Source organism: Trichosurus vulpecula, chromosome 2 (genome assembly GCF_011100635.1).
Source record: "Trichosurus vulpecula isolate mTriVul1 chromosome 2, mTriVul1.pri, whole genome shotgun sequence".
Lineage (NCBI taxonomy): Eukaryota > Metazoa > Chordata > Mammalia > Diprotodontia > Phalangeridae > Trichosurus > Trichosurus vulpecula.
In genome coordinates this window covers 303,755,351-303,768,232 of record NC_050574.1, presented here as the reverse complement: position 1 = coordinate 303,768,232, position 12,882 = coordinate 303,755,351, and the positions used below count along the sequence as shown (strand labels likewise).

General features: G+C 40.4%; 1 protein-coding gene across 1 annotated transcript in view; it reads left to right on the top strand.

Annotated features, from left to right (window-relative positions):
• Window positions 1-6,569, top strand: part of TFCP2L1 (transcription factor CP2 like 1) — a 47,299-nt gene extending 40,730 nt beyond the window's left edge. The window contains exons 14-15 of the mRNA XM_036746388.1: window positions 4,218-4,269; window positions 6,205-6,569. Coding sequence (XP_036602283.1) covers window positions 4,218-4,269; window positions 6,205-6,251 — 99 coding nt within the window. The 3' untranslated portion in view covers window positions 6,252-6,569. The remainder of the gene's footprint in view (window positions 1-4,217; window positions 4,270-6,204) is intronic.
• The last annotated feature ends 6,313 nt before the right edge of the window (window positions 6,570-12,882 follow it).

The following is a 12,882-nucleotide window of genomic DNA, read 5'->3' as shown; positions in this document are numbered from 1 at the left end:
TGCCTGAAATAAAGGTAGGGGGGAGGTAAATACAGGGTGTAGGCATGATTACAGCCAACTTTTTTCTTTTTAGAAATGATAATGGTTATTATTTCAATATAGAGTGATCCTTCAGAGACCTGGGCTTGTTTAGGGAGAAAGTTTGCCTTACCAAACTTAGAAACGGAACATTTATTGCCATTTCACATGGGATTTTCAGCACCCCATCTACTCAAAATCCTTTCCCTCAAAACCCAATGGTTTGTGAGGTAGGCAGGGCATGAAACCTTAAATGACTTGCCTGGGACCATATGGCTATCAAGGAAAAGTACAGAGATCTTGAATGTCAGGCCACTTCTCTTTGCATTATACCACATTGTCTCTTACACAGGAAAAATCCGATTTACAATAAAAGGAAGTATAAGGCAAAGTGTGAAAATGAATGGTATGGCCATTAAGTGCTATCTATCTAAATTTTAAAGAAGAAGAGCTTACTCTCTTCCTGTAAGGGGTGGTCAAGTCAAGTTTCATTGAGGAGAATGCATTTAAGCTTGGCCTTGAAGGGTGAGTAGGATTTTCATGGGCAGAGAAGATAGCCCAGCCTAGAAGGTGGGACACTGGAACTGAAGTGGTCCTTTTAGCAACTTAACACCGATGGATTGAGCTGCTGTGAAGCAAACAATGGAGCTCAGTTCCCAGTTTTAATTGGGATTACTTGGGATTTCAGCATCAAGACAATATGGTGTAGTAACAAAACCACTAGTCCTGGACGTGGGAGATTGGGTTTGATTCCCACCTCCAATATTTGTTAGACTCTGCCTAACTTACCTTTTCTGACCTTCAGACTCTTTGTCTGCAATATGGGAATAATAAAATTTGCACCATCTTCATCAAGGTTTTTTTTTTTTTGAGGAAAGTGCTTTTATAACCAACATTTATATCATAGTATTTTATTATTGCCCACATGAAAATTTAAATACGTAGGCTCTTTTGGCCAGCATGTGTCCATAACATCAATTAGTCCTTATGTAGGTTGCAGAGGAAGCTAATAGCCAAGGATTTATATAGGGCTTTACAGTTTGGAAAGCCCTTGACATGTCCTATCATTTGAATCTCACAATTAGATGCTGCTTTTATCCCCATTTTATGGTTGAGGAAACTGAGGCTGAGAGAGGTTTAGAAAGTCAAACAAGGAGTAAGTGTCTAGGGTAGGATTCAAGTGGGAGTCTTCCTGAAACCAAATCCAACATTCTCTCTGTTGAACCACTGAGCTAGCTTCCATGCTTGATGCTGACTACTTGGGGCAAAAAGAAAGAAGACTGCAGGCTGGATGACTGAAGATGTGGCTCTTGGCCATGCAGGATAATTCTAGAATAAGAAAGTCTGCAAGGTTGTGGAGATGAAGCAAGTCCAGGAGGAGCCCCAGTCTTTGGCTTTTAAGAACAAATCACCATTTATTAAGACCAAAAGCAAAAAACCCAACACCCAGACCCTGCAATTGTATGAGCTACAGTCCTGGAAGGAAATTCATTGAATAACATCTTGTTCAAAGCTTAGACCCAGCTGGTTAAAGCAAGTGAAACAAGGCAGAATTCAAATGTGGCCTGGATTTAAGCAGGCAGTGCGTATTCTGCAAAGGCTTCTTGCCTTTTTTTCCTGATTAAGTGAGAAACTTTCAACTCTAATCATCTCAAAATGCTTTGAGGCAGCCCTGGTAGGGAATTGCTTTGGCTCCTTTAGGAGTAAGGGGACTAAATGAAATACTTAAGTTACTGATTAACACTGTATATGGCTTTATTTGGGGGCTTTCATGGCCATGCAGCAGGACAGCCAAAGTAATAGATGGAGCAAACAAGAGGAACAGAATAAACATACTTCATGCATCATTAGGCACCTGAATTGGGTATATGTGTGTGGTGGGGGGTGGTCTGGGGGAGGGGATCCTGGGGAATAATCAAGTCCAAATTATCATATTCGCATTCTTTGGTTGTTGCATTTTTAGTCAGAGAGTTTTGTGACCCTTTTAAAAAGTTTGTTGTAGATTTAAAGCATTAATGGCAGAATGCCATTTTGCCCTTTTAAAGATTGGACTGGTGAGGCTCGGAGAAAGAGAGTAAACTTGCGTAGTAACTAAGCATGGAATCAATATTCAGATTCTCAGTTCATCAGAATAAATGGTGTAGGCTGTCTCCTTCTTATGCATTGATGTCTGCCATGTACATCCCTACCCTTATGTTAGCTGACATACAGAGTTATCACCTACTTGTAAGATTGTAAGATCCTTGAGTTTAGGGATAATTTCTGTTCCCAAATGTGCTCCTTGGTTACCCAGTTCATTATTTGGTCTCCTTATGGGTAAGTAAAGACTGATGGAATAGAGAAGGTCCAAGGGCCTGGATGAGCATTTAAATTCAGAAATGATCACAATCCTTCCCCAGACCCCAATGCATCTTAACCAGGGCCATGTTATCGAAGGCTTAACCTCTTTGCGCATCATCTCTGGTTCTACACCTTGCTCCATAGAGATAACAATTTTAATATTTCTCTTGTTGAGGGTTGGGTACTAGACCCATTACTTGATTGGTATAGGGATTTTGAATTAGGAAATTCCCTTTACCAATGAAGGTCAGAGCTTTCTGTGCAGTTTATATTATTAGAGAATTGCCTGGAAGACTCGGAGGTTAGGTGACTAGTCCAAGGTCACACAGCCACTCTATCAGAAGTCACTTAACCTCTTAGCATCTCTGCTGCGTCCCTAGTATGCTAAGTTAAAACCAAATCTACATAGGTAGAAGGACATTTGTCCCCACGTAGAGTTGTCCATACCACTAAAGTCACTGCAGCCTCCTTCCCCCACCAAAAAAAAAATGACATTGTAAATTCCTTGAGAGCAGGATTGGATCTTAGTTATTTTTGTTTACTTAACAGTGCTTGGCAAAGTGCATTGCCCATAACTGGTGCACAGTATTTTGTTATGTGAATGAATGAATATTACGTTGTGGGGAAGGAAAGAATTGGGACTGTTTGGTGTATGAGTAGTGCGTGAGCAAAGCCAGGGCCTGACAGCAAAAATGAACTTGGGAGTAGCATAGTGGAGCATCAGCCATACTTTGGAGGATGACCTGAAGGAGGTGATGGGAGATGGCATTTTAGGAAAAGCGAGAGTCTGGTGACTTGGCTGGAGGGAGGATGTTCCCAGCGGAGGTTGTGGGAGCTTGAACGTTACATTTCCTTGTTCATTATTCCATGGCGAAGCTCTCACTCTGGGCAATTAATTCTACCATTTACCGCAGCTCTACATATGCCACTTTTGGAGAACCTGGAAATGGAAGAAGGTCTGTGACAAAGCACTGAGCTCATGTCTTTCCCTCTAGGCCGACTTGATTTAAATGGCATCGTTGGAACCTGCCAGGGCATTTGCTTAATGTCCATTGTTGGTGATGAGGAATTAAAGCCTCTCTGATAGCAAACAGCAGGCAGGGGAATGTTTGGGAATTTTTTGTGGCTGTGCTTGAATTCTTTCATTGGACAGCTTGGTGGCCCTGATGTAAATGGATCATATTTGTTCAATTCAGACCTTAAATTGAAGCAGCAGAGAACAAATCTGGTTTTTTAAGTGGCTACAGCTTTATTGTTGCAGCATTTTCTCCTCTTGGGTGTAGGTTTGCCATTAGCTTCTTCTTTGGGACTCTTTACTGCTTTTCTCAGTGGAGAAAAACGCTAGAATTGTCCTCTATAACTGTGTGTGTGGTGGTAGTGGTGGTGATGGTGGTGGGTGTGTGTGTGTGTGTGTGTGTGTGTGTGATGTTACAGAGCAATTTAATGCTTGCAAAACACTGTCCATGTATTATCTCATTTAATCCTCGCAACAACCTTGGGAGATAGTTGCTATTATTATCCCCTTTTACAGATGAGGAAACTGAGGCACAAAGAGTTTAAAGTGTTAGGGTCACACAGCTAGTGTCAGCAGTAGGATTTGAACTCAGGTTGTTCTGATTCCAAGTCTAGGACTCTGACTATCATCTACCTGCCCCAAAACATAATCATGGAGATTTCCGTTATCATTTATATGCTTCCTTCTTGGGAATCTTGATTTGTACATCTACATACAGATAGCTAAGATTTTTGTGCATGGTCATTACTACAAAATGGAAGGTTAGCTATCTCTCTGGGTTTTGTCCTACATATCTGGGTTGCTGATAGAAAGGTGCCATTTTTTTTCTTTTTTTGTCTTTCAGATGGTACAAAATTTCCAAGATGAATCTTGTTTTGTTATCAGCACATTAAAAGGTATGACTTCTTTTATCTTAAAAAAAAAATCAAAGTACTTTTGATTGCAGTTTAATGGTCAGAAGAAATAGCTAGGGCATATTGAAATTGGGAACAAGGAATGACACCTACCTAGCTAGGTCTGAGACTCCCTCTCGTGAGAGATCTGGGGTGTGTGTGTGTGTGTGTGTGTGTGTGTGTGTGTGTGTGTGTGGTGGGGGAGACACATGGTGTCAGTGGGTTTGTCCTGGTAAATACTACCAGGGGAGAAAGGAGCTCCATGTAGAAATTTAGTTAGGTGAAATTGTGTTGACCCAAATGAAACTTCTAAAATTTGAGAGAGGGCTTAGGAAAAGAATTTTTCATTCTTCCCTGGATATCAGAGTGTCTTTGTGAACTTGAAAATAGTAGATAGAGATAGAAATACATGAAATAGTTCCTTTGAATGAAATTTGAGAGAATAGAAACAACTATTCAAAATATGGGCTTACACGTGTAGCTTTCTAATGATGAATCCATCCATAAGTGACCTGAAGAAACCAATCACGTGTTTATTTCCACAAATCATGACATTAGCTTGAGAAAAGTCACAGCTTTGTTATTTGGTGGACTTCTTCTGAATCAAACTCGTGGGTGCTAAGAACCCTCCATGTTTGTTTTGGTTTTTTACCTGCAAGATCCTCTCTTAGGAATAGGTTAATTAAAATAGCCTGGAAATAAATGTCTTATATTTTCAGAGGTTTGACTCTGAACAACCAACAGTCCTCTTATTTTGGTAAAGCCACACTATTGTGCTTTTAATGCCTGAGAGGGAGGGCCATTCCAGTGATGACATCGGAAGCTCCGCAAGCATCTGTGAGATGATCCGAGAGACAACATTGGAAGTACATTTAGGAGCTTCCTGCAAATCCTTGTTATTTACTACAGCATGGCAAGAATAATTTTTTAAAAAAGAACAACAAAAAAAGCTCCAGCAAATGAAACTATATATTCAGCCAACTTGCAGATTCTACTCTATACTTCCCCACATGCAAACTGTGTCATACATAATGCCTATAGGACTGTTGTTAGGAGCTTGTGACAAGGGTTTTTCTTGGGAGTGATGGGCTAGAAGGAAATGCCCTTTTAGAATTTTGCTTAGGGGGCCCACATAATAGATTTATTCCCCTGGCCAATACCTTAGCAGAATGTGATGACCCAGTAAACAGTGTTGTAGTCTATAGTTTCAGTTATCAATATTTTTTTGCCCTCATTCTGATTTTTGTATGCTACCTAGACTCATGGTATATAGTTTCAGTTATTAATATTTTTCTTTGCCCTCATTCTGACTTTTGTATGCTATCCAGGCTTGTGGGCTTGTGTTCAAATTGAATATCTTTTGGGGTTTATTGTTGATGAGCTGTAATGTAATAGTAGACCAAAGGGTGAAAGCTCCTTGGTTATTACAAAATGCGTTGGAGGAAGTATCAACTAATGTGTCAACTCTTTGTACAACAGAGGGTTTTGCCTCCCAATTTTTTTAACAAGGTTAACTTATAATACTTAAGCTTTTATAGATCAACTGAGTATCTTTGATTCTCAAAATTCTGATTTTGATTTGAGAATCTTTGATTCTCAAAATTATTGACATCTTTGGTTTTTATGGCACCTACATTTCCCAGCACATCCCTCTTCCCTATTTCTCCCATAAGAGATCAATCCCTTATAACAAAGAGAGAAAAAACAGTTTAGTAAAACTAATGAACGCATTGAAGAAGCCTGAGGTTGTAAGTAATATTCCTTCTGCAAAGAAGGAGTGTGGGTTGGAGAGAGAGGGTAGAGAGGTGACTCGTTATAGCTCTGCTTTGAGGTCAAGCTTGATGATTATAATGTCATAGCAGGGAATTTGGTTTTTCAACATGTTTAATAATCCTTTGGCCCTCTTCCTTGAAAAAGTCTATTGTTTCTTTGTTGTAGCTGAAAGCAATGACGGTTACCACATCATCTTGAAATGTGGACTCTGAATGCCAGGATCCTTCACCACATCAGACTCCAAGGCACCCCTTTCTTCCTCCTTTCTCCCCTCAATGTTGACATCATCCCAGATGCAAAATACAGACACTTGTTTGGAAAAAAGAAGAGCAAAAGCTGAAAGGGGACCACCACAACTACAGAAAACAGCAGTGATGACGACAACTTGGCAGAGATGGAACAAAGGACATTGTCCAGAAAATGTGCTCCTATCCCCTCCCCTTGCTCCTTTGTCCTCAAGCCTTCTTAAGTTCTCCAGTTTTCTCATTCTTCTTCACCAGCCTTGTCATTCTAAAAGAAAAAAAAAACCAACAGTGCTCATTTTTTTTTTCTCTGAAACTCACTCCTGGGGAGGAGCCTGGATTTGAATTTTTTCCCTTTGGATTCCTTGGCTTCCCTGTCTCCCAGAACTCTTATTTCACATCGTTGCCTTCTCACTGACTAAATGGATCTGTAGATAAAACCGTTGGATACTGGTGACTTGCCCTGCTGAGTCCTCGAGGCTTCTAGAAATACTTTCTCTTTTCACTTCTTTTAGGGAATACCTCCACCTTTCTTTTCCTCTGGGATTTAATGATATAACAGCTGTGGGTTCATTTTGTGTTGTTATGCTGTCTCTGTTCACTGTCTCTCCTTCCCTCCCTCCCTTTCAAAATAATTTTGTACATTTTTGAAGTATGGCACAACCTCTCCCAGGGCATGCTTTGTTGCAGTTGTATCTTCACTCTGATATTTGTGAATGTCCCACTTTGTGTGTATTATCTGCTATATTGATAAATACTCCTTCTGAAGACTTCAGAGGTCCCAGAGGTGAGATTGGACCACTTTCTAAGGATCCTACAGTTAAAGAAAGTAGATGTTGACTTTCACAAAGGATAATTGAAATGGGCCTCAAAACATAGGCCACAGCCTACCCTGTGGTTTGGTGTACTTTTAATTTTATCTTTTCTTTTAAGTTTTTGTGAGATTGGTGATGGCTGGGAAAGGAAAAAGCCCTTGAATTTCTAGTTAACCCTGAAATGGTTTTGACAGTCATGGTACCAGAGTTCTTGGGTTTATATATAAAATTTAACTGGGGATTGACCTTTGTGAATATTATTGATGACACTAGGTTTAGTAAGATATCTTTTTTTTTACATGGTATCTGTCATAGTTCTGGCCTGTCTCACCTGTAGGGGAAAGTTTAAAGCAATCTTGATTGAAGACATGTAAGGACTAGATGATATTTTAAGGTCCAGGCCTTAAATTCTAGCTCTTAGATCTGCAGTTGTTGGCAATTTGAATATGAGTTTGGCAGAATGGCCTGGGATTAGACTGTTGTTTGTTAATGGTTCCTAGGACCCAGTGAACCAGATTGTCTCAGGGCCTTAAACTATCCGTGGTTGTAAAGGGAATAAATACCCTTGGGATGCTTTATGTGCAACCATAGCATATGCTGTGCTGGTGGCCTAAGAGATTTCTTGTTTTCTCTTCATTTTGAGTTTGTTCTCTTTTCTTTCATTCAGATTACTTTTGGCTCCATGTATCTCATGACTTATAAAGTCAAAGGGATACCTATTAAGCGTACCCTATGTAGCCCCCAGTACCATTTCTCCTTCCTTAGCCCATATATTGCCTTCTGGTGCTTTCAAAATGTTTTGGGGGGATTTTCACATTATTAGTTCATTTGATCGTCACTGAGATGCTGTGAAGTAGACTGGGGCACCTATCATTGTTCCTGTTTGACAACTAGGAAAACTGAGACACAGATGAATTATCTAAGGTCATGCGGTTAGTGGCAGAACTGGGATTAGAACCCTAGTCTTCTGACTCCTGGTCCATTGCTCTTTTCAGTGGACCATCGATCAATCAGCATTTGTTAAGTACATATCATACCAGGGACTGCTAGGTACTAGGGATGCAAATACAAAGAATGAAACAATTTCTACTCTTGAGGGGCTTTTACAAGATGCTTTGCTTGAGGAGAAATGAAGGTTATTGTCCATGTGGAAAGCCTTTGCCCAAGCTTAATGTCTACCCACCCTTCCAGTGGGTGGAGCTATATATAATAATAAAATTTAACTATAAAAGAGGGTTTCATCTAATTCTGTTAACTTCAAGGCATTACAATCTGGAACTCATCTTCCTCTCTCCTGAAGCTGGCCAGTAGGCAGAAAAATCTAGAAAACTTAAAATGAGAACACTTCTCAGTCACTCATGCATGATGCTTTGCATTTAAAAGGGCTCCCGGATTCTTATAAATGAAGAAAATATTCTGAAGTGGAAAAGTAACAAGTGAGACTCTATCCAGATGCCTCTCCTCACTGAGCTTTCTGTTGTTCGGCTGTTGTCAGTCATGTCCGACTCCTTATGCTTGGATTGGTAATTTTGACTCTTACTCACCGTGATGTTTATGGACTGGGCACATATGTGCCTGCTTGTGAAATCCGGATCACTTTTATCCTATTTTCCCCTTCCAAGTTGTTTTTTTTTTCTTTCAGGGCTCACACCTCTAATAGCAAAGCCACTAGGTTCCTGTGGGTAGCTGTAACTTTGGTGAGGTCAGGAGTAAGTGGGTGGGTTGGAATGGGAGCCCCCACCCTCACTGTTGAGGGCTTGTTCCCTTTGGTGACCCCTTCCCTATTCTGCCTCCGGGGTGCTGGTGAAGAGTTATTAACCTGCTGTGAGCTCTCAATTATACCTCTCCCAAGTCTCCCAAGTCAAGGGTTGCTTCAGGGGAGGGCCTGAATAACTAAATGTCAGAAAATCATTAACAGATTAGAGTTGCCAAAAAAGTAAAAAGAAGTTTGTTTTTTTTTATTTTCCCCTTCTATTGACGTAGTCAGTGGTACAGAGGGAAGTAGCCCCCAGGTTATAGAAAAGGAACAAAAGCGTACAGGGAGTAAAAAGTAAGAGGCAGGTTAGAGGGATGTCTCAGCAATAACAAGGTAACATCGTGTCTCTTCTTCCCCTGGTTAAATATATAATGTGTCTATACATACATCTATATACACTTTCAGGCTGAAGCCCATTGTTCAGCTAATCTTAACTTTAGCCATTAAGACTTGGCTAATATGAAAGTTTTGGAAAACCAACCCACTTTTGCTGCCTAGTCATCCCTAAATTGATATGGACCGATCTTAAAATAAATTTGAAAAACCAGAATAAAACACCTCATGGTATAAAAAATTAGCAAGCCGCCTATTAGCCTTTCACAAAACTTGACTTTATTTAGGCATTAGATGGGGTTTGGACTTTAGTAGCCATTAGATATTATTGTATTAATATATATGCATAAATATGTATACACACACACATACACGCACACATGTATATGTATGTATGTACCCTTCAGGCCTAATTTTTTCCAAGAAACCTGGTCTCTGGGTTACTGTTAACCAGGTCAGCTAGTACTTTATATTCCCAAGCCTTCACAGATAGTATGAAAAATAGAGTCAGATTTGTGGGAAAAATAAGTTTTTTTGAGATTGCTCCATTCAATACATCTTTTAGGATGTATATATGTGATATATACATTGCTGCAATGGATTATAATGGCTGTGAAAAATTCATACCAGTCTGCTCTCTTCTTTCCTCCCTCAAAGAGGTATGGAAATGGGTTAGCATTCTGAATTACCACTCTGGGTTTAAATTCGTACATAACATGGAGAATCTAGTACTCACTGTACTCTCTCACTTACAGGAATCACTTAGGATCTGTGATCTGTCAGTGCTAATTATTTTTATGCCTCTGCCCAGTGGAGGAGAAATCACTGATTAAGACCACTCTTTGCCTTGGGGTGAGGGGAGGGGCAGAGATTCATTAACCAGTCATTTCTGCAGGGCCCTAGCCAGTGACCCTGAGCTGCATCTTGTTGCTTTCTTTGCTGTGTTTCTGTTCTACAAGCGTCTGAGCTCTAGGAATCTCAGTCTGTGTATTAACTCACATTTATATGATGCTTTATGAGTATTCTTATTGGTCCTCAAAACAGCCTGATAGGTTGGTATTACTGAACCCATTCTGTGGTCCAGGAATCTCAAACCCTTAGAGGAGTTGAGTGACTGGCCCGAGATTACCTAACTGGAAATTCTGTAAGCAGCATTTGAACCCAGGTATTTCTTGTCTTGGTGTTGTTAAGAGCGCTTTCCACCAATGCTGGACTGCCTTTGATTAGCAAATGGTAAAAGTCTACACATCTGTGTTTACTTGGGGCAGAATATCTTGTGAGAAAGCACCCACTCCCCAACTCCAATTCTTACCCCACTTCCTCTGGAACTGTAAGTTTCTAAATGTTTTGACCTGGGCACATTACCAAATCTACCTGTGACTGATTTTTGATGACGGGAGACATTAGGTCAAATGCTTTCTAGTGACTTAAGATTTTAATTCATAGGGTTTTATTCTACTGTATCTGTCATTAAACTCCCAGAGGACTCTTAGGTGATCAGTCACAGGACTGGGCCCAGAGAACCATTCTGTGTGAATACTAAAGCCTTCATTTGAGCTGAAGATTGCTCAAGGCTACCTAAATCTGAAATTTCTAGGTTTTTTGGGGGGGTGAGGGGATTGCACTTAGGACTTTGCGGGGTATTCATACTACATTTTACCTTTTCCTTTCGGAGGAGCTTATATACTTAATAAAAATGAGATTAAAACAACAAATCAGCTGCTATTCTTTCTCAATAGCATTTTAATTTGGCAGGCAGCAGTGTGTGTATGCATGTATATATATATATACATATGCATGTGTACACGTATTATATGTGGATTTGCTCCCATATATGTGTGCACACACATATGTATATATTAGTATTTTACTCAGGGTTCGAGGAAAGCCCTGTTTACTCCCACGATCTCTCCCCACCACAGACTAGTTAGGGCAGATTTTACAAAGTGAGAGATAGCTTGGCCTGGGACAAAAAGACTTGGATTCAAGGCCCGGCCTAGGCAGGCCACTTAACCTTTCATCCCTAGGAAACTCTCCAGCACTATAAGTCACAGAGGAGACCTATACTAATAGTTTCCCTCATAAAATCTGATAAAATCTAAAAACTGATAAAATCTTGTCCCAGAACCACAGAAAGGTTGTGATTTACCCAAAGTACTTATTACTGTCTCTCAGATGAAACTCCTAGATCCTATTTTTGTTCTCATCCCACTACAGAAAGTGAAAATATATAGTGTGATTGGGTTATAAAATATTCTGAAAAAGCTTGGGTAAGCTATTCACTTTGATCCCAAAATTTTTTTGTTTTTATTTTTCTTTTCTGGTTTCCTGGAAAGATGAGGGATTTGACGGAAGGCTGTGGAAATTTCTGAATACTGGGGCTTGGACTAGCAATGTCCAAGTCCTACTTTTTCATTTTCATTCTAGGAGAACAAGCCTTCGCCCAGCTGCCACCGCTCCCTTCCTCAAGCCACTGCAATGCAAAATTTATCTAATTGACAATTTCTCCTTTTGTCTCCTATTTCTAAGAAAATTCCTGTTATAGTAGTACATAGTGGAACCTTGTTGGAGTGCCAATTGGAAAACAAAGAGACTTGGTAGAAACCACTAGCAAATCCAAGGTCTGTGTATGAAGTTATTTTAACCTGTTTGGAAACTACCACACTCTTAACTATAGCATAGGAGAAATGGCTAGATGAGTGAAACGTGTCTAGGCGCTTATTCTAACCTTGCTTTCTACACCTCCCTTAGATATCGTGCACCCTCATGGTGTTCTTTGGCTACCTGGGTGTGTTTGATAACCTTCTGACTTTCTACCATAGAAACATACCTGTTATGCACCCCATTTCCTCCAGACTCTGCTGTCTCTTAGGCTACAAGTGAGGTCAACTGATGTAACTGTTAATGGGAGAGGGGCTAAAATCGGAATGACCTCCCTCCTGAGTAATGTGCATTTTAAATGCCACTTAGGGTCAAGTCACCCTGCCTTAATCGCCCAACCCAAAGGAGAGAAGAGTGCAGACTGCAGCCAAGTCTAATTCACATTTTCCTACCAAATGGATGTGTCACTTTTCCACTCTGAGTTTCAGCTTCAGTGTAGGTAAGTTGGAGGAGATTGGATTAAATGACTCGCAAGGGTACCTTCTACTGTTTAATATTCTTCTGTGGTTGTAATGGTGTACTTTCAATACAGGTAGGAAGAGAGGATGGTGCTGTCGGTTGGGGCGGGGCAATGAGAATTATACTTTTTTCATTAAGATTTTATTAAGCACCTACTATGTGCCAGGCACTATGCTAAGTACTGAGGGTACAAAGACTTGAAAAAGAGCTTTGGGCTGCTTTCTGACAAAAACCTAGGCAGCTTCCTTCATTCCCTAGGTCTGTCCCTGGCCATCTGTGGGAAGCCATAGTGATTCTAAGGAAAAAGGCCCCTTGAATGTGTTGTCTTAACCCAGCCCAAAACTACCTTTTTTTAAAAAATTTTTTGGACCCTGGGTGCCTCGGGGAGAAAGTAAGGACATACCCGGAGGCTCTTTTAGGCTTGAACCTTACCAGAAGACAATCTTGTAAGGTCCCTCCCCCTTCCTTACGGTGCTGGCTAGATCTTGATAAGATTTAGCTGGAGAACCTACTTGGAACAGCCCACTTTTACCTCTTAATGTTATTGTGGCCGCTTAGTCTAATTTAAATTCCTTTG